At 42.5% G+C, this 22,573-nt stretch overlaps 1 protein-coding gene across 14 annotated transcripts in view; it reads left to right on the top strand.

Annotated features, from left to right (window-relative positions):
• Positions 1–22,573, top strand: part of cald1a (caldesmon 1a) — a 56,370-nt gene that overhangs the window by 14,140 nt on the left and 19,657 nt on the right. For 12 of the 14 annotated variants that reach the window (XR_011603525.1, XR_011603524.1, XR_011603521.1 and 9 more), the window contains exons 2-3: positions 13,456–13,541; positions 21,808–21,945. Coding sequence is in view for 9 of the 14 variants with exons in the window: in XM_070991892.1 (XP_070847993.1) it covers positions 13,465–13,541; positions 21,808–21,945 (215 nt within the window). In the remaining 5 variants the exon portion in view is untranslated. Of the gene's footprint in view, positions 1–12,192; positions 12,320–13,455; positions 13,542–21,807; positions 21,946–22,573 lie in introns of those variants that run through there. The other 2 variants (XR_011603523.1, XM_070991891.1) reach the window with 2 other exon arrangements.

Below are 22,573 nucleotides of genomic sequence, written 5' to 3'. Positions count from 1 at the left end.
GGTTTATTTAATTTAACCCAACAATATTATTATGATGCGAGTGGAACTCTGGTACCATCATAACAGCCTATCAGCAGGTTATTTCACTTTAGGGAGATGCAGCTACACTTAATTTTACGTTAATTAAAGGTAATTAGCTTAGTTTAGCATAAAGACTAGCAGCAGGGAGAATCAGCACTCACCTGCGTAAAACCACAGCTTACTTTTACACCTTGCTTTTTGTACTGACAAAGCAAACAAATTAAGCTAAGTGATTTTTTTCTGACCTTTGGACAGAGCCAAGCTAGCTGTTTCCCCCTGCTCCCAGTCTTTAAGCTAAGCTAAGCTAATGACTGTTGCTTTAGCTTCATCTCTAATGCACAGATATGAGAGCAGTATCAATCTTGACATTGAATTTTTGGCTTCAGAGCAAATAAGTGTATTGATGCAGGTGTAAAATGTGACTGTGAATATGATCCAAAAAGACTGAAAATGCATTTATCATTTCATCTCGACTTTAAGGTTGTAAAAAGATGCCCATGAAAAAATATCGCATTTTTATAGTTTAGTCTCAGTCACCAAGCATAGCTTAAGTGTTTACATCCATTTTAATCTGTGTTAATGTAAGTTCCATAAGTTAAGAACTAGTCCAGTATGAACCAGCATAAAACAATAACTTTGAATTTTTTTATGTTTCAGTTTTTGTCCGGCTGAAGCAAACAAAGCAAGGCTAGTGGTTCCACGTTTTCAGTCTTTATGCTAGCTAGGCTAACTGCCAGCTCGCTACACAAAGTTCTGATCTTTTGATTGAGCTTTTGTCAAGAGAAGGAATAATTTGGATATGTGGAACTATTCCTTAAAGTCTCAGAGTAAGACTTAAGAAACAGAAACACGAGTCTCTTTATTTATTGCTTTGTTCTTTTTTTTTTTTCTTTTTTTTACATCTCCCTGTTTCTTGTGAAATGACATTCACGCATAGACATTCTTTGCAGTGTGGCCGTGGCAGGAGAATGTCAGAGCTGCTCCATATAGCGAGGGGCGGGGGGGGGGGGGGGGCAGATAAATAAACCGTTTCTAACTTAAGCAGAGGACTGTGGCGCTTGAGACGGCTGCTTTTTCACCAAGAGGAATGTTCCCTTCCAGGGGGCTCTGATTCAGTGTGCACTGCTGAGACTCCGGCATAGAGCTCATATGTGAAAGTGAAGAAAGCTTTTGTGTGTGTTTAAAAATGAAATGTCAGCGTCGTGAAAGGATCGGTGTGCCTCTCTTTCATGACTCCTGAGTCGTGCAGGTGTTTGTGTGTGTGTTCGCTGAGATGTCACGGCAGGTCCGACATCACCATCAGTCATGCTGTTTTGAGAGGGAGCCAACTCTGTGGCCACTGTGTAGTGAGTGTGAGAGCTCTATCTCACTGTGCACACAGCATGCAAGAAAACCTTCCCCTTTTTTTTTCTTTTTCCCAGTTTGGTTACGGGAAAAGGCAGCATTTTTTCCTTCCATATTTGGTCATATGGAGCACCGCCAGTGAGCAGTAGCCTTTTGATGCCGTACAAACATCCCTATTTTGTGTGGGATATGTACTTTTTGGAATGCTCTTTCTCTCAATTCTGCCTGATTGTGGGTGTAGCATCTGAAAGTGCACTTTTAAAAGGGACACAAGGCTTTTTAAAAGTCAAAGACTGGAGAGGAATTGCATTGGCTCTTGCTGCTGTTTCACAAAGAAGTTGCCTTTTTACAGTATTATTTATGATTCAGGCAGCAAGAATCCAACTTCTATTGCAAATGCCCCTCTTAAAACCAACATTTAAAAGTAAGACAGTGTTTTATAAGCCTTCTTTCTCAGCCAGCTGCTACATCATCTCCTCTTGGCCAGTTTTTTAATTTGATAAATTGGATCATCAGCTTAAAATAAGAATTTATCATCCGATTTCAGTGGTTAACTGTTAAGAGATTCAAGTGAGATTTTGAAACCTGCTGGAGCTGGATTTACTTAGATCTCCTGAAGAATGAGAATAAAGATGAAATGTTTGCAGTTTAAATGGAGCACCTGTGTGCTGAAACCTGCTGTTGAAAAGCTGTGAGATTCAGATGATGGATATGGCATGTTGGGGTGATGGGTTTTTTTTGCAATTTGAGTGTGATTTAGCTCCAGGCATGAGGTTTAAGGACACATAAACACACCCTCAGCCTGGAGGAAAATGCTGGCTGGTGAAGCACAGGTGTTTTCAGCTGTCTCTCCACAGGAGGGAAAGGCCATAACAGCTTCAGATGTAATGCAGCCTGAAGTGTGATGAGCAGCACAAAAACTCCCATCCATGTGTGGGTTCAGGAGAGGAGAACATATTAAAAGAACAGTGAGTCATAGTCTAAATATACAGCAGATGACAGTGTGCTCAAAGTTTATCGCTGACGGTGGAAAATAAAACACAGGATTTAAGAGTGCAACATAGATGGCAATTTGTTTTTATCAGGACAACAAGAGTTTAGAAAGTATCAAACTACAGCTTCCTTTCCAAAAGGATTTGTCAGTTAGAGAGATAATTGAAACAAATTCTATTTATTATCAGGAGCATATCAAAACATGCTGAGAGAGTAAGACAGTGTCATGAGGGGTATAGTTTAGTTACACTGTGTTTTAAAGAATCATTTACGGATGTTTCTGAGTTGAATTCTGATGATTCAAGAAAGACAAACATCTTGACAATCAGACTGGTTGTGTGCAAGCCAAGAGTAAAGACAGATCATCTAAACCACTTTATTTGGAGGACTGAAAGCACACCCGATATGTCACTAATCCCTCATAGCACAGGACAATAGTGCAACTATGGCAAGTAGAATGGCTCAAAGTTGAACCAGGAAGTCGGTCTTTCGAGTGACAATATGTACAAGGATTGTGCCGATTGGTGATCAGATGGCATATCGACAGTTGAAGAAATTGTCACTGGCTGGCTGGAAAGTGCTGATAAGGCAGTGGGGAGCACTGTAATGAAGCACTTTTGTACAATGACAGCACATCACCACTCTAACCGCTGCTGTATGACAGACTACCATCATCCCTTAACATTGTTTTTTCACTATGAGCACCGAACGGAGGATGCTTGCCCTCATACTTCATATGAATGAGTTTAATAGAGGTAATGTCCCCGCTGTCACTTCTCAATCTGACAGCTGTAGAGCAAGGAGGATGTGGGTGCATGACACTGTCCATCAGATTGTGCAGAGTTGATGATATTCATTATTCCTAACAAACTGACACACACTACACATTCAAGAGAAACAGTGAGATGGAGCCTGGTTCCAGGCCTGTTTTAGGATAACCAAGAGGCAATTTGACCTACTCCTCCAGAAGGTTGGTGTTGCCATCTCCAGAGCACAGACAATGGGTAGCTTGTGGACCTCACGAATGGATCAGTAAATCTGTCCAAAATAATACATCATCAATTATTTGATTATATTTTGCATTATTATTCTGAATCTACAAACTAGTAGCTAAAGGTATCAAATAAATGTAGTAAAGTACAAGTACCTGAAATTTAACCAATAGGCCTGCCACACCTGCTTGTGTATTTTATGGTCTGTGGGTAAGAACTGATGAAATGTCTGTTGCTGGAAGATGTCCCATTTCTCAGTCTTTACCTTTCTGACAGAAAAGCTCATTTTATTACATTTATTTAATAACTACTTGCTTTAGTCATCCCTCGCATTGAGCAGGTTTGGGATCAATATTCACTAATACTGAAAGCATTTTGCATTTTCAGAAGTTGTATTATCCAACCTACTGAGAACTAAATGAAAAAGATTTTTCCATCATGACAAGCAGCAGTTTCTGGGAGAATTTTGCATTCACTAAATTGATCCAAACCCTGGTAGTGAAAATTGAAGTGATTAGAGTTCCTTTTGAAAAAAATAGATGATAGGTGCTGAAACTTACCTACTCACAAAATAATTACAATAACATATGTCTGACATTATAGGCTCCTTGCAACAAAGCACTATAAATAGTGTTCAGCTGTGTGGGGTACTGCACAGTGGTACATGCAGTCTGCCTATGTGCAATTGATGAGAAGCATGTTATCATTCGATTCAATTCAATATTCAATTCAATATCCATTTATTAGTCCCGCAAAGGGAAATTCCAGAAGAATTCCAGAATTCAAGCCATACCCTGCAGTCGTTCCCTGCTCTTTAACTATGAAGGAACCTTCTCAGTTGTTCTCCTCGTAGTGGTGGATGCCCACTGTTGTTTCCGGATATTTGACGTGGAAGCATATGGGAGAACTAGCAATGGAGGAATGCTGCATGCCTCCACTTTTGGCAAGGCTCTATGCCAAGGTACACTGGACCTACCTGAAGACACCCATCTCCCTGGTGCGGAGGAACTGAGCCCCGTCCTCTGTGTCTTTGCAGCAGATGAGGCCTTCCCTCTCAGAGGAGACCTGCTGAGGCCCTATGCTGAGTAAACAAAGGGAGTGAAACGGGTCTTCAACTTCAAGCTTTCCCACGCCAAGATAATGGTTGAGTGCTCCTTCGGCATCATGACCACTCAGTGGAGGCTGTATCAGAGGGTGCTTTGTGTGTCTGAAGAGGTTGCAGACAGAATTGTGAAAGCAACCTGTATGCCCCACAGCTTCATGAGGTGGGAAGATGGTGGATCTGTGCCAGTGCCACAGAGCCCCTCCTTAGTGCCCAGGACATCAGAGGGGTTGTAAGCTACGATGCCATTGCTGTCAGGGAAACATTTACTGGCTCCTTCTCATTGACAGGACAGATGCCACTGCAGAACCAACCCATCTGAGAATCACCCACCCATCTATCCCCCTCCAACTGCCAAGTTTCTTTAAGAGCCTCCCACAGATCAGTGATCAATGCAAAACTAGCAGCAGCAGGAGCAGCAGTAGTATGCAAAATCAAATCAATCACTTTCTTACTCCTCGTCTCACTTTAAGTAATAACTCTTACGAGCCACTAAGAGAAAAAGTTTGAGCAAATACAAAGAAATGACTTGACTGGGCTGACAGTGAAGTCATTTAAAAGGTACCAAACTCACATGACACTCAGTAAATGTGCCTCCCCACCAGGGTCTTTGTTGAGGAGATGAATCACTCCCTGCTGGATCACAGAGAGAGCCACTGGTTTTGGGGCCCCTCCACGTTTTGCTCCTTTGCATGACCTCCCCGGAGGCACCGGGCTGGCCACTGACCTCCCTCTGCAATGCAGCAGGTGGAGCAGGTATCTCTGCCGGTGGTGCATAAACAGAGCTGGGTGGCGTTATACTTAAGTTTGGAGATGAATCACTAAGCAGTCAGTGGCATTATGTAAACAAACCTCATCACATCACAGTGGTATCTCACCGGCTGGAGTGATTGTAACCTGATGTAAAGCGTTACCTCTGTCACATTAAATGATGGATGGAGTCTACAATCTGTCTGCTGTCTCTCTTTGAGAGAAATTTGAGCTGGGCCTAACGTTTTTCGCTAACTGTTTTGGTTATTTCACGGGAGATGTCTGCGTGTATGTTTTTGTCTTGGCTTTTCTCACCGGTTTTAAGAGGCTAAGTTGGAAAAAAAAGTACAGTTGACAGCTGTGGAGCTGATCTGAAGCAGATTAGCAAGGACTGTTAAACTTAAATATTCACCAAGATCGTAAGGGAAGTCAGGACTTTGTTGCTTTTTTTTAGTTAGGATTACTTAAGGTTTCGGGTCCCTGATTCTGTGAAAAAAATCACTGGTTGGATATTTCCAGCAGTACTTAGTGTAGCCTGCTCGCACTGTGTGAAATATAATGCATTTGAGGTATTCCATTGAGATTTTCTTGGCTCTGTGTGTGTGTGTGTGTGTGTGTGTGTGTGTGTGTGTGTGTGTGTGTGTGTGTGTGTGTGTGTGTGTGTGTGTGTGTGTGTGTGTGTGTGTGTGTGTGAACAGATAACCTCAGTCAATCTGTCTCATTGTGTATGATTCACAGGGCACAGAGAGGTGTTATGGAATGTGAACCATTGTCTGGGAATGCAGGAGTCTCCTTTTTCTTCACCGAATGGAAACTTAACATCTTTAACTTTCAGGCCTTTTCTTTACACCGATGTGAAATTTTCCCATCACTGATTCGTCTTTTATCCAAACGTTAAAGTCAGCACGGAGGAGATTGTAAGGCGATTTGAGGGAGGATTGCGTGTGATCGCCAGATCTGAAGTCACTAATGACAAAGCATCAGAGGCATTCAAGGACTCTAGCCCTAACCCTCAAAACCATCAGCACGTTATTTCACCGCATTCACTTGCCACAGTGGCATCAGCCTCTCAGGTTTGCCTATTAGTACCTTTAGCTCAAGCTCAGTGAAATTTTCCCTCATTCGAGCCGAAGCCACACTTGCAAAAATTTGTTTTGGAGGAGATAGAGTGTGAGCGGAAAGCAGATGGTATTGAGATTGAGCTGAGGTCTGATGCAGTTGGCCACCTCGTATGTTGCCTTGAATATATAGTCGCAGCTGAAGACCTCGACTTTGACAGCAGACATTGTGGTTGATAGTCACACTGTGGCATGCGGATGCAGACAGGCAAATACAGAAAGAAGCTTGGCTGCGTGGACGTGACTAAATCCTATATAATTAAACCAAGTACTAAATTTAATTCATAGACAACCGACCCTGAGGCTCCTTGTGTTGTAGCTGAACACACAGTCTGCAGCTGTTGGCTAAGCTACCGCACTGTGGGCCAAGAGGAAACAGCAAGAAAAGATTAAAAAAAAAAAAGTCCATCAGCAAAGATAGGATACTGGATTTTTGAGGATGGAAGGTAAAATTAGTAAGTAAAATTATGAAGTAAAATTAGTATTAAATAGTATCAACAACAAATGTAAGCAGCATATAATGAATAGAAATTGAAGCCTATAAAACAATGATACTAATCATTGCTTAAACCTTTGAATTACGACAAATCTTTGGCATTTCTTTTCTGCAGTTTTTAGAATTAACCGAGTAATTTGCTCAAATGAATTTAAATACAACCCATGCATCTTAAACCTGAACTATATTTTTAGAATTGATGTACTTCTGTTCACTCAGGGCCTGCACTGCCTCTCATGCTACAGTCTAATGTTAGCGTAAGGAAGCTGCCTTCATCTACATTTTTTTCCATCAATCCCTCACATTACTTGATTGGTGTCATCATATTATAATTGAAAAGATCATTCCATATTTAATATTTGATTGTTTTTCAGTTCAAACAGGAATTCGTGATAGTCCTGTTATGTGCAGTATCGGTCAATAATACCAGTTCACCAATGTCTCAGGCAGAGACAGACAGAGACTGTAGATGACAGATGAAGCTGCGAGAGGGACAAGCGGAGATGGAAAGAAAGAGAAATTCTTGGACTCAGTGTGCCAAAACCCTCCAGTGAATTTATGAATGCTCATCCACAGCCGCTCTGCATCCTGCGACTGTAAACGTGTTAATGCTGCCGAGGGTTGGACGTGTGAGAGGAGACGCATAACACAGATAACCACAACCGCAAGGCCAGCTTTCCAAACGCAGCACTGTAGGTGGTGATGGATATCACACATGTACACACTGTACCATAAACACACACATACTGTACTGAAAGTGGCCTTGTGTATTTTCTCTATTACAGTAGTAAAAGCATGCACTCACTTTCGTTTAGAGAGCAAACACAAAAGACCGTGCGATCATTCACATGTACATATCTGCAGACACTTTTCTCACACGTGTTTTCATTAAGACACACAGACCACGTCTACAAATTTAAATCTTGTTTGTTAAATGCTCTTTATTGTAATGCGCACACACCCTCGCATACAGGCTGAACATATTTTAACCGCCCTGTCATACTTCTCTCAAGAGACTCCTTACCCCTGCAGAAAACGTTAGGTTTACCCAACTCAAACTGTCCCCAGAGCCTCAGCCTAAACAGCTGTTTGCATGCACTACCTACAGGCATGCGGCATCTCCCTCTCTTTATTTCTCTCCTCCTCCCTGTTTTACTGCAGAAGCTTTATCTGTGTGATAAAATAATCATAAAATGACCATTCTTACTTTGCCAAAACACTTGCAGTATATCAAAGCTTACACTGAACCGATAGACCTCTGTCTCTCTCGTCTTCTCTTCGTTTTTGGCGTATGTACAAATAAATGTGTTCATCTCCTGTCAAGTTAGCATCCAGCGACTCCATAAATGGGCAATTCAAAGCTGAATGTCCCATAGCTGCATGCAAATGGGGGAGTATTTCAGCGTTAGTGGTTAAATTCCCGAAGTGTCAATTAGCTCCTGCATACTTGAAACTTGAAACTTGAAAAGTCTCTCCCAGCATGGATTCTTCGGTGCTTTAGTTCAATACCACACCGTTCAATGGGAGGAAAAATGTGCAGCATGGCTGATCTTTGGTGAAGCAAACTGTCCCCAAGATTAAAGGCAAGTTTTTGACAGCTGGTGGTGCTACGGTTCAAGGTTTTGATGATTTCATCCCAGTGAAAGTTGCTCATTTGGCCCTTGCACAATTAGCATTAGCATTTGTCTCCCTGACCCTGGCGCCTAGTCACACTGAAAGGACACAACACTCAAAATTTGATTTTTCCATACTCTGAGAAAGCTTCCACGCGCTGAGTAAAAATTTACCTTGTCATGACTTTGACGTATCCTGTCAACCTATTAGCCACTGAGCTGATTGGCGGAGAACTGATTAGCTCTTTTGTCTAGTTTTTTTAATGAATTCATGATGTATGTGCATGAGCACGGAGCTGAAACAGTACTTTACACATTCCTGCCCACAGTTTCATGGTGGTGATACAACAGGAAATGCAGTCAACACATTTGTTGCATCTCAAGTATACACACAGTGTAGTAAACGTTGTTTACAAGAAAACTCCATAGAGTACCTTTTCAGCTAAGGTGACTATTAGCAGAGACAGACAGAGAGGTTGTGTGGCAGCCATTTTCATTTTGACAGAGAGGTGATTCGCATGTGTCAAACTCGTCTCACAGACCCATGACAGTATTTGAAGAGAGGCAATCCTGCCGTCTCAAATTTGTCAGAATGTGGAGACAATTGTATTTTCATCCTCTTCGACTTTTGAGTCGAAGCTCTACATTTTTAGTCTGGCTGACTAAGTATTGATAGGTGAAGACAGCTCATGTCAACTGAAGTCCTCCAGCTTGTGAAAACTTTTCTTCAAAGGGTCCATGTCGTCCATGATATATCAGGACACTTTCCATAGAGAGCAGCTCAGGACGATACTCTTTAATCTACAGAGACCCAATAATTCCTCTACGAGTGAGCACTTGGTGACAGTGGCGAGTTGTTCATGACTTTCCCAACATGGCAACCGCTGAAGCAGGTGGACAAAATATTTTCTGCCATTGATGCAAAGACAAGAAAGACCAGGCTTTGTGCCAGTGTTGCTTTCACATTCCAGATTACTGGAATACCTCTCTTTACCTGGACACCTGCACAGCTGTGTAACCAATAGACATGCACAGTAACTGCTCTCTCCACAGAACGATGTGGTCTCGTGGAGACCAAGAGGACAGCAGTGTAGCATGTCTCTGTAAACTGGCCATATTATTAATAACCAAAAACTAATAACATTCCTATCATCATATCACATCATTTTGTGCTAATTAGCAAATTGTAGCATGCTAACATACATAAGATGGTGAACATGGTAAAGGTTATACCTGCAAAACATTAACATATTAGCATTGTCATTGTGAGCATGTTATTATGATGATGTTAGCATTTAGCTTAAAGTGCTGCTGTGCCTGGCCTCACAGAACTGTTAGCATGTTGAAAACTGGTAATAATTTACTCACTTGTGGGACTATGTTTCTCTCCAATAAAGTAATATATCATCTTTATTCTAAATGTAATGTCTTGTTCCAACATGTTTGATTCATGTAGCAAGTTCTGTCAGCATGAAGGACTGGATTTTGGGGGTGTTTTTACAGTCAAAAAGACTTTTTAAGTAAACCAGAATCTGTCTGTGACTGTTTCAGCCTTGTAGCCACCAGCTGTAACAAGCCACCATTGTTTCTTTATTTGCCAACCTCACAGCTGGCAAGCACATAACTTGCACTTAGATAGTTTTGCCATGTTTATCTTCACATTAATTCCCTTTATTCAACAACCAGATTACTCACTGCACACATGAAAGATTGAAAGGAGGAGGGTTTCTTTGACTGCCATGTGAATGAGTAATTTGGGGGCTCTTTCAAGTCCCCTCTGTTAAAATCAGAGGTTAAATAGCATTCCTCACATAGCTCCATAACCATAATGTGGAGATTAATGTGTTTGTCTAAAGGTTGCGCGGGGCGAACTGCTCCTAGCTGAGTATCACAGGAACAAATCTGACCAAAAAGCTGCAGTCTTCTTGTCTCACAGAATGCTAAGCCAGCGTTAGGAACATTTTACCAAATCCAAAAATAGATGTGCTGCTGGCCAGTACTTATTCTTCATCCTTACTCCCAGACTTCTACTTGATCTACTTTGTGCCTCAGTTGGCCGATAGGGGCCTATTGTTTTGATGCTTTTAACTCAAGACTTCGTGAGAAGATAGAGGCATTATAAGGTGGTGTAATCCCAGTGGCTGTCAGGATAATATCAACTTGGCTTTTAAGGCTTTTTTAAAGGCTGGCACTTAGACACTGGGTTCTGTGCCAGGGGCTGGCAGTCTCGACAGGTAGTAATTTGACTGGTAAATGTGTCATTATAGCCATTGTAGATGGTTGGGGCAGACAGGGAAAGAAAGGGGGGGGGGGAGAAAAGAGCAAGAGTAAGAAGGGAGGGCGGGACGGATGGATAAATGGTGCAATAAATGGACAGATGCAGCGAAGGAAGAAGTTGTTTTTCGGCAGACAGGCTAAGATGGGCTGAACTTCTTGAAAGTCTGAAAATGTCACAAACTTGTGACTCCAGGTTGGTCAACTTTATGGAATGCTGTCTTACTCTCGTTCTGCCTGTGTTAGCTTTTGCAAAGTGTGGGTGGTCCCTGCAGTGATATACACAGCAGTTACAGTTCAACGTCGTACTGAGGGCCTCTTCTGCAAGCCACAGGCTTCTTCTTCTGTCCTACGCCTGGTATTCTCCCATGTGGAGACAAGACAATGTGACTGCGCTGCATTCAGTCTTGCATTCAGTGAGCAGCCTGTTCATACATCATATATCAGCTTGAAAAAAATCTAATTATCTCAGGTATATTATTCATGTGGAATCTTGCATATATAATCCACTCTGTAATCATTTTGTTTACAAACCTTTTATTCAACGGCAGATTTTTAAATGATCTACAGCTCACTTTTATACAAAACTGAACACTAAATGGGAGCTGCATAAATCATGCCATTATTTGCAACAATAGCACCAAATTTATACGCTGCCGTGCTTGTGTTTCTAATAACTTTCTCTCCCTTGGCGTCGCCGGTTCAGGGAAGTATGTGATTAGACTGGTGATGTTTGGAGGCCTTGTCGGTTTTAGTTATTGCTCTCATTTTGTCTTAATTACTGTTGTACGAATAGCCCCACATCCAAGTGCCAATTGCCCCCCACATTTCACAAATGATACTAAGCATGCATCTAAACATAGAGAGTGAATTTTTGCGGTATTGAACAGCTCTCTCCCTCCTCCAAGTCGCCGAGGCTTTTAAAGTGTAGAGACGAGGCTGTGTTTACTGTACAGGCTCACAGGGGGGAGGAGACTGGGTGAGAAGATGCAGAGGGGAGGGTGAAGGTTAGGAGGATCCCTTGGAGTCGTGGTTCCTTTTCGCATTTCTCTCCTGTCTCTGTGTTTCCTGTCTTTGTGAACATCTGTGTGCACTCATTAGTATGCTTATTAGTGTTAAAACATGCACACAAATGCTGTCATGTTGGACCTACATGCTTGTGTGCATGCATAGTTATATACAGATGTCTGTATAGGAAGAGGCCCTCGGTGATCCCTCGTGCAGATGAAAGAAAAGGCAGGCTGAAAAAGTGCTTATAGCGCACAGGAAGCTGGACTCAAGTGCAGAGTCATGTCCTAGAACGGAGTTTAGCCAAGCTCTGACATGTAGGTAAACAACACAGGAAAAGCTAGCAGCAGAGATAGGGAGGGGGAAGGAGGAGGGAGCGAGTGAGGAGTGTGAGACTGAGGGAGAGAAGGAAGGAGGTCACTGAGGGATGGAGGGAGGGACAACTAGCAGGGAGGGGAAGGAACAGACATTTGCCTTTTCTGTCAGCTGAGGCCGGGCTGCGGGACACTACTACCAGACGTTGTTGCATTGTGTCTCTGCTTGGAGAAGGCACTGTGAAAAGCTGGTATGGTGTGAAGGAAAACACACTGTTTGAAGGCTAATTCAAGGTATGACAGTTGTAGTTCTTCCTTTGTCCTGCTGCACTTTGAAGCATCTTCTTTTCTGCCACAGTTTCCTACTCATGCTGTATCACCACAAAGATAAAGTATTGGAATATGATCGTAGACAGTGCTGTGTTGTTATTCCGTGAGCTGCCATGCACCTTTGTCTTTTTCCCTCTAGTGCTCTGCTAGTGTCTCTTTACTCTGTTCCGGTGTACAGTAGATATTGCTGGTGGTTTAGCAGGGATACGTAGATGTTTGATGGGAGGCTCAGCAGCTCCTGGGTGGTCTCGGTCCTTGCTGCACAGCCCTAGTGGGGTATTTTTAGTGAGCCTTGCTCTTAACTGATTGAGTTAACATCCTGTGTTGGCTTCTTCTTCCCCCCTCTCTCTTTCTGTCTCTGCTCTTCTTCTTTCTTTCATTTCTGCCCCTTTCTTCTGTTTTTCCACCAAATGTTATGGGCATTGATCTGTCACCTGAGGCTGAGGGTTGTATACACAAAGATATGACTACACTGCTGGTCAGTGCTGTGTGTAGAAGGATGGATTGCACTTGAAGTTGTTACCTTTGTTGATTCGGAGAACAGGTGGTAACATTGGTTTGAATTCGACAATAAACACTGACTGAGCAGCTGCTCAAGGGCTCTTGTTCCTTGCAGGAAAATCTAAAATGCTAAAACTGATAAAAAATGACTCAAAATGAATGTCTTGTTTTGTGGGCACAATTTTGATCAGTGATTTGTTTAGCTGTCTAGCTGTGGTGAGAGATGCGTTGTGTTTCCTGTGGCTGCTTCACAATAAAAGCCACTTGCACCATTTAAATGCTTTTAATGTGAAGTTCTGTCACATGTTCTGTATGTTCTTGCATTAACAATGAGGTAGATATGGATGAGATGTATAAGAAATAAATTCAAGTGCTCTTAGTCCCCTGTGCGTGTAAAGGCAGTCTGAATCCAGTATCAATGTTTTGTTTTTTCATGAATCTCTTAAGGGCTGTAATTGATTTCAGCAGATATCAGACCAGTCACTAGTGCCCTGCCCCCTCAGGACATTTAAATAAATGCCTTTCCCTCTTTCTTTCCTGTCTTCCTTCCTGAAAGTGAGCAAATTAACATGTCAGTGTTTGATGATGTCATCCCTCAGGGCACAATCATGGAGGAAATGGACTTTGAGCGGCGCCGGGAGCTGAGGAGGCAGAAGCGGGAGGAGATGCGCCTGGAGGCGGAACGGTAAGACCCAATTGGTTGTCTTTCATTCACGTCTGCAGATTAGTACTCGAGGATTTTCCAACTAATTCCCCTGCAAAGAAGAAAGTGTTTAAAAAGTCAGTCCTCCACAATGGCTTCATTTATAGCTGCAGTCGCAGACGGCCTGCAGTCCAGAGAGGGCTGCGTGGCTGTCACTGAAGATCTTAGTGCTTAGGTTGTGTGAAGCTTAGGGAGCAGCTTGTGTTGTGTAATGAAGCTCTGGTTGTCAATTCGCAGCGCACTTGCTCTGATGTTCATGCCAAGTTGGAACAGGAGGGAGGCAGTTTTAATAGCTTATACCTACCTCCAGGTCTTTAAAAGTGTAGCTCAGCAAATATTGGCTTCCCCAAGCCCAGGCTTTGAGGAAAAGGTTGATCAGAAATCTGATAAGCAATGTGATGACCTTTAAGTTGGAGTTACAATCATTCCCTCCCTCCCTCTTTCCAATTTTCTCTCTCAGATACAGTGGCTTTGTGAACTCTCTTTGATTCAATGTCAGAAATTGATTAAACTAAAGTTCATTTCAGCAAATTGATCGAGTGGTAACACACTAAGCGTGGTAATCAAAAATAGTAAAAAGGGGGTTTTATTGCGAGAGCTCGATACATAGCGTGCCAGGAGGTATTTTATGGGTCCTTTTCACAAAAGTCTCTTCATCTGTTCTGCAGGCCTTCCAATTAAGGATGAGGGTGATGCGGATGCAGATACTGGTCAAGGTCACTTGCTTGTTTGATGTGTCTGTGAGAAGAGTTTTATTAGAGCCAGTTACTCCGTCACTGATGGAAAAACAAGCTGACATTGGTCTGACGACTGCTGAATACATAGATGTTTCTTTCTGATAATTCTATTTTATGGCACAAAGAAAACGTGAGTAGCATTTACCTTAAGCTATGAGCAAGGCCCTTTGCTCAAGGTAAAATAGCATTTCGAGCATAAAGGTAAATGCAGTCTGCAAAACAGTATAAATAATCCACAGCAGTGAAGGACATGGAAGGTAATAAAATTCAGGGTTAAGTCATTCACCCATACATTGGAAATAAAGCGCCTGCCAGCTTGTGCATGTTGTATAGATTGTGCTAGTTCTTTTTAATTGAACTTACTTATTTTATATTTTAGTGAGCAAAGCCTGACCAACACATCCTCATGTGCAATATAATCACTCAATAGCTTACCAGAGATGTATGGTACCACCACGTCAGCTGATGAATAACAATAAATTGCAGCACAGAAATGCCAAATCTAATAAATGGTTGTGTTTTTTTAAGCTGCATTACTTGTTTTTTCAGCCCCTTGGGAGTGCAGGGGTCTGTAAACCAAAAAATGATAAAAGACAGTAAACTGCTTCACTCCATCAGGTCACAAGTCTCTATGAGTTTGTCACTATGAGGGACTCCTTTCACATTGAACAGTCATTCTGTTTTTAATAAAAATTCAAATTAATTAACCATTTTAACATCCTTAAAAAATGGCAGCATTATTGCTGTTGGCCTAAAATGTCCAGGAAGCTCTGAGAGTGTGGTAAACATACTGTAGCTACTTCATCTGCAGCCTTTGCAACCTGAGAATCATTTTAGGGTAAACATCCTGTACATTTTCACTTCGTATAACAGCCCTCTTTGGCATTTTTTCATTTTTACCTGTTTTAAGCTTTTACGCCTCATTTCCCCAGACGCACTCTAAATAGCTGACTGAAGTGAAGGTTAATGCCGTTATTATGTTTCTTGGCTGAAAACCTCCATAAACCCCCTGCTGCGAGAATTATTTATGCAGTTTTGCATGTTTATGTTGCACGGAGAAGATGGAATGTGGCCAAAAATGTAGACTAAAAAGAGAGCCGACAGAGGGAAGAGTTGAGGACTGAGTGACTGAGAGAGAAACGAACCAAGAGCGCAAAAGAGTACGAGTCGTAAGCGCCTTCGACATTTACATTTTCAGCTCAACGGGAGTTTGTCCATGACTGTTTATTTGGTCCGAGCAGCAATAATTTCAGCTGGCAGGCGACACGCCGCTCCTGTTATTGATAAAAGATTACATCTCCACATTGTTTCCATTTCTGCCAATATATTGAAACAATCAATATTTACATGGCCCTCTTAGTTGGACTAGTAAAAACCACATGTTGTCTCATTGGCCTGCTTCCATTCAACCATCACTGAGCACACTGTGAGAAGACGGAGAGCATAGGGAGAGCGTGGGGCCATATAATAACGGCTGTAGGAATGCCAAATTCCTGGCTATTATGTGTTTACTGGCCAGGTCTCCATGAGCTGTTTCCTACATGCTGGGACAGTGAGATTGTCTCTGTGTGTGTGATTGTGAGATTTCTTTTTCTGTGGATGTGTGCTCTGTTGGGGTGTGTGTGTGTGCTATACGGAGATGTGCATAGGGGTTGGGATGAGTGCATGAATCCAGTTAAGCATGCGGGCGTTTGCTTCAGTGTGCATGTGTGTTTGGATCAGCGGTAGGTGATGAAGGCTTGACAAGCTCCATTCACTTTTCTGATCTACGACTGAGTGCATGTGTACAAGCGTATGTGTGTTCTTGTACTTGCTGCATAGTGAGGACTGGAAGACGTTTTTAACCAACAGAGTGAGGACAATTTTGGAAAGTGGGTTAGGGTTAGGGTCTCTGTAATGTAAATCACTGCATTTTAGGGTGAAGACTTTGGTTAGGGTTAGGCAAGTAATGGTTCTGGTTATGGTTAGGTCTCCAGGAAATGAATGTAAGTCTACATAATGTCCCCAGAAGTGATGGAAACTTGACTGTATGTGTGTGCGTGTGTGTGTGTGTGTGGAGGGAGAACAGCCAAGCCTTCCCTGTTCTGTCTTACATCAGCCTCAGTTATAGTTGTAAGAAAATGATTGTTGACACAGAGGTGCACAATGGGCTTCAATTCACTACACACACATGCACACACACACACACATACACACACACACACATATAGTTTTCTGCTCTGCTGAGGTTTCTCACACTCTCTGTGCCGCTCATCAATGTTTCTGTAGGTTTCTGTTCAATGAAACACTCTGTCACACAGGAATGTCTCCATTTTTTTTCTTTTTTTTTTTTCCAAAGAGAGCTCATGGACGTGGAATTTTCCCAGTCAATTCAGTGACCAGAGGGTATCTACTTCAGCTAAAAATAATCTCCTTTTATAACAGCGATAGTAGCATATTTCACTAAAAACAATGCCGTTGTCGCAGGCTTAGGCTGGACGGAATATTTACACAGCGCACATGGCCACAACGGTGAGTCATCGCTGTCGTATGATAGACAAAGGAACATTTTGACATTTTGGGACTCGTGTTTGCTCACTTTGTTGCTGTGAGTTAGATAAGAAGGTGAATAGAGCTCTGGTCGCTGCATCTGGTCAAGAAAAACTTTCACATAAGATCCAGGAAAACTTGTCTTTATACTTTCAGTCTTTATGCTAAGCTAAGCTAATCGTCGCTGTAGCTGCAGCTTCATGTTTAGTGTGCAGACATGAGAGTGGTGTCAATCATCTCATCGGACCTCCAAGAAAGTGAAGGAACACGTTTCACAAAATGTTCCTTTGTGTTGAATGTAATGGATGTAATGTCATTTTGTTCAATGTACAGTGTTGATTTTGGAGAAGACTTTGCATTTCTTCTTCTTTGATGTCCTTTTTGGGAAGTGTTTATTTATGCCATTTCCCTCTGTCTCCTCCTCCTCCTCCTCGTCCTCCTTGCTTGTCATACTCCATCTCCTCCCCTTCCCTCGTCTTTTCCCCTGGGTGTCACTGTCTTTCTTTCCCTTCTTTCTGTCTTTCTCAGCTTCCTCCGTCTCATCCTCCCCCCGCTTTACCCTTCTCATCTTCTTCCACTTTCATTTCATTTCAACCCTTCTCTCTCTCTCTCTCTCTCTCTCTCTCCATACTCTTCTCCTCTTTCTTCTCACTCTCTCCAAACCTCCTCCTCCTCCTCACATCTTCCTTCCTCTCATCTTTCCCATGCGTCTCTCTTTTGATCTCGCTCTTCCACTTTTCACATTTTCAACTCCACATCCTTCTCCTGCTCCAGTTCCTCTTTCTCTCTCGCCTCCATCCTCCTCTTCCTCCTCTTCATTCGTAACATCTGCGCTGGCCCCTCCCCCAGAGAGACCAGGAAGGGCCGAGGAAATAACACCCATCCTCCGTGAATGAGCTATGCCAGACGATCCCCGCCCTGGTTGAATGGACCGCTCCGAACATGACCCGGTCCTGCGTCGTAAATTTTGGTTCTGACAGGAAGACAGAGGGCGATTAAGCGATAGAGAGAGGGAGTCTGAGCCACGTATGCTAACTTCTAACTTACCACATCAGCTTGGAAACGACTTAAGCTATTGTTTCAGTTTTTTTAAGCCTTCACATTTTTCTTATTTCAGTTTTACATGCATGCTACACTGCCTCATTTATCTGTGAGGAGGAATAAATGCAGTCTAGGGGAATTCTGTCACGGCTAACATTGTGTATTCTTGGAGCCAGCCCAGCAGAGAGCAGGGTGGGGAAGGGAGACAGACGGGGTACGTTGTGGTTCTTTGGGCCAGCAGTAGGAAGGGAAATAGTCCAGAGAGGCCAGCGTGGGAATGGGTCAGCATTTCTGACAGCATAAGCAGAGCCCCCACCCTCTTTCCCTCTCCCTCTCCATCCCTTCCTTCTCCCCCCCTCCCCTCTGTTCACAGCAACTTTTCCCTCTATCTTCCTCTTTACTCTTCTCCCTCTCGAGGAGGGGTGAAGAAGTCTTTTCTCATGGGCTTCTCCCAAATTGTTTTCACTGACATTTCTGAGATATTTCGCTGTAAAGAAAATATTTGGACATATTTCTCCCTAATAGGCTCGCTGATGGCGATGTTTTGTGCGCCTGTGCTATCCACGCAGGCAGTTGCTTTGCAAGTGCAGAATCCTGCTTAAATCAGCTTTACTGTACTATGCGGCATGTGAGGGGAAAGTCAGGAAAATTGGGAATGTATGTCCATGTGTAACGAGACTTTTAATTTCCTTTTCAGCTGCGTTATAGCTGCCACATGTGTGAAGGGGTCCATATTAGCTGTCAGTCAATACTGTGCTTTTCCAACATGCTGCACTTGGCCACCCAAGGAAAGGCATCTGTTGCGTACTATATTCTGATAGAATATCACACCTGAAGTTTATAGCCGTGGCTGCACTGTCGTTCTGTACAGGAAAAGGTGTCGTCTGTGATAAAATCTGCAGATTACTCCGTTTTCCATTATCGCACACACCCTTTCCTTTCCCGTTTTTCATTTCCCACTTCTCTTCATGCACACTCTCCATTTCGCTCGCTTTCCTTTTTTTCTTCCCCCCATCCCCTCTGCCACCTCTCTCCATATTTCTGTGTCAGTATGCTGATAGAGTTTGGGGCCTAGGTAAGGAAGGGGATATTAAATCAGGGCTTTGGTTGTGTGTACGCATCTCTAGCCAAGGCTGTGATTGACAGGAATGCTAATTCAGCTTTTAGGAGTTTGTTCTTCTCTCCTACTGAGGAATCTTTAACCCTGAGATTGTCGTCGTCACTGCCACCAAGGACTCTTTTGTTCCATTTTTAGCTGTTGTCGTTTTCTCTTTCTCATGACATTTGATGCCGTTTCGGGGATGGCGCAGTCCTTTGGGAGTTAAGGCGGTTGTGTCGCTTTTTTTTTTTTCTTCTTCTTCACACAAGCAACATATCACTGTGGCATTTTAAAAAAGGAGTTAATATACTTTCTACCTCAGGGGAACTCAATTGAAGTTGACAGGATATGAGTGGCAATGAAAAAAAAAAAAGAGATTTGTAGAAAAAAAAAACTATTTATTTAAAGCGAGACTATTTGACTTTTGAAAGACGAAATAACACATTCTTCCTCTTAGAAATAAAAAGTTGAATTCTTCAGCAATAAAACACACTTCAATTTTAATGCTGTAGCTTTGCTTGGTCTGGTATGACCGGTAGCTCATTGTTGCTAACGTTAGCCAATGTTTGCAAACTTAAGACAGATATTGTTACCAAGTCAATTTGCTGACAAAAGTCAGCAAAAGGCTGAATCTGGATGCTTTAAGATGAACTAAGCACACACACATGCAAAAGTGTAAAGCATTGCCTGACGTCACTGATGTCACCCTCCCATTGGTCCAGCTTGGGCGTTAACAGATTCATCTGCTTTATTATGACAACAATCCTCATCTGAGTAGTGGGAGGCGTGGGGAACAGCAGAGGGGAAGGAAAGGAAGAAGGAAACTGCTGCTCACAAGCTGTAAAACCTAGCATAAACCCAAGCAGCTTTAGCTCGGCTCACCACACATGTTGCAATTAACATGCAATGGCACGCTTCGCTGGCTGACCTCAAAGGCTGCGCTGTGATGTGAGGTAGCTGGGCATGTGGTAAGCAGTGGGAGTGTAAAGGTCAGTCGGAGCAGCACAGATCAAGCATGGAGCTGAGTTCATAGATGTCAGGTGGCCAGAAACACAGGAGTTTGGGAATTGAGTTGGTGAAATTCTGTCTCTGGTCATATTGCATTGTCACAGTTTATGATGCTTTCATTTGTAATGCAGTATCAGATATAATTTAGTTTTTGGGTGTAGCCTCTTTTCCCGAAACCTGTCTACCTCTGTTTCAGTTAGATTTCCTGAAATTCCCAGAATAACTGAGCGAGAGAAAGGCCTCAACTTGTTTTTTTCAATCAGATTTAAGCACATAAATATACAGTAGCTCACTAGTCGACTACATTGTGAACAATGAAGTTGTGTTGATGATTACATGTAGCCGCACCCTTTACCTAAACCACTTCATTTAATAAAGACATGCATAATCTGCTTTGGATTTTGCCCTCTGAAGGAAATGGGTGGTTTGTAAATCTTGTTTTGTTTTTTGTTTTTGAACAATGGATTTATCCCTGTTAATGGCAGGGCGAGGCAACCAAGACAGACAAATTCTCAGTATCTAATGTAAGCAAGTGATATTTCAGACCTGACCTGATGTGACCTCGCTTCATCTCCTGTGTGCTTGATCAGTTATGCATCGTAGTAAGAAAAATACACCACCAAATGTGTGTTCCACTCTGTTGAAATATAAATCTAATTATATACATACATTCTTAGTTTGTGAAAGAAAATAAGCAAGGAAAGTAATATTTGTGTTTTCACAGGTTTCAGCAAAATGGAGCTTGTATCAAGAAGTAGTATCTAAAAGCTCCTCCACCTATTTGCATAAAGAGATCTCTGTTTTTGCTTCTCTTTGGGGTAAAATTTTAATAGAAAATACTTTTTTTTTTGCTGAGGATTACATGGAAAGATCAATACCACTCTCATTTCTGTCTCTTAAATATACAGCTACATATACGGCCAGCAGATGGCAAGCTTAATTAAATGTGAAGACCATCAATGGGGAAATAGTTAGCTTGGCTCTGTCTAAAAGTAAACACATGATATAACATGTTAATGATGATGAGTTTTGGAAGTGCTGGTAGGCAGATTTTAGCCTTCGGCTCCCTCATACTGTATGAGGTACGAGAGTGACATCCATCCTCTAACTCTCTGCAAGAAAGTTCATAAGTGCATTTCCAAAAATGTCAAGCTGTTCCTTTTAACTTGGAAAGTTGATATTTGTGTTGAAATGTGTCTCAGCAAAACGAAGCCTGCATCTCAAATTTTATGTGTTAAGTTAAGTAGTTTTGACAAAAGAGGTTGTTTTTTTTTTTAACCTCAGTTTGTTAACTCAAGAACAATGTGATTTCTACATTTAATATGGTATTAAATTCCTTGTAGAAACTTTGAAGGCTGGTGGTTGTTGGACACACACACACACACACACACACACACACACACACACACACACACACACACACACACACACCTCTGGTTTGCTCTGCTCCAACACTGACCAGACCAGCGCAAGCACAGTTTCTCTGGCTCTCTCTTATCCTCAGCCAAGCCATGTCTCCAGACTGAGTTTTTATCAGCTCATGAAAACTGCAGCCATGATAAGAAGTATTGGTTGTTGCACAGCTGACAGGTCAGCCTGATAGGAGAGAAGAAAAAAAGAAAAGAACTCCTCCAAATCCTCCGGGTTAGGTCACTGTGATGATTACAGTCCAATTTAAAGAATCGCTCCCTTTGAAGTTTCTAACCGTGAAGCTAAATAGAGGAAGGGGTGAAGGAGATGAAGGGTTGAAAGTTGGTCGAAAAGAAAAAAGAAAAAGAAAATGCCTCTCTTTGTTTCCTCACCCTTACTTTCTCTCTTCTTTTGTCTCCCTCAGGTTGGCGAGGAATGATGATGATGAGGAGGAGGCGGCCCGCGAGAGGAGGCGCAGGGCACGCCAGGAGAGGCTGATGAGCAGGGAGAGTGAGGAGCCCAGCGGACAGCCAGACAGTCTGGTCATGACCAACAGCCACAGGTGACACGTGGATATATATTTATATATAGCAGCACAGGTTCTGTCTGTGATGAATATACAGTCAGCAGGCGACAGCTTTGCTCTCAATTTTTAGTCCAGCTCAAGAGGCAAAGGAGCAGAGGGGACGAGGGAGAAAAACTGTCACTGTCATATCATCCTGCCCAGTTAAAGGGATTGTACTTCATCAATAAATAATCAAAGTAAATCCCTCCTCTGTGTGGCAAAAAATGTCAGGACAACTCAGAAGAATGCCACCAAAGATTCTTGCTCAACCTCTGCAGAATACAGTATATTGTAGGGCTGGAGAGGGAGTTGGTCTGGGACGTTCAGTGGTTTTATTCTTTCCTAAAACAGTCGACCTGCTGCTCTCAGTTTTTGCTGCAATGCATGTCCAGCTTCTGGTTCGTGCACCACATATATGCAGTTTACAGTGATTCGATTTGCCACTCAGAAGACAAAAGCAGTCAGCATTTCTAGCTGGAAACCGTCAGCTATAGCTAGCTCGCAAATGTTAGCTCCATAATGTTTAATGTTTGCTGGCTATACGTGTGATATATGACATTATTAAGTTTGGCTGCTTGGCATACGTTGTTGTACGCATTTTTAAACAATATATTTGCACTTTTAA

The sequence above is a fragment of the Chaetodon trifascialis genome, chromosome 22 (genome assembly GCF_039877785.1).
Source record: "Chaetodon trifascialis isolate fChaTrf1 chromosome 22, fChaTrf1.hap1, whole genome shotgun sequence".
Classification (NCBI taxonomy): domain Eukaryota; kingdom Metazoa; phylum Chordata; class Actinopteri; order Chaetodontiformes; family Chaetodontidae; genus Chaetodon; species Chaetodon trifascialis.
This window is presented reverse-complemented; position numbering and strand designations above follow the sequence as displayed.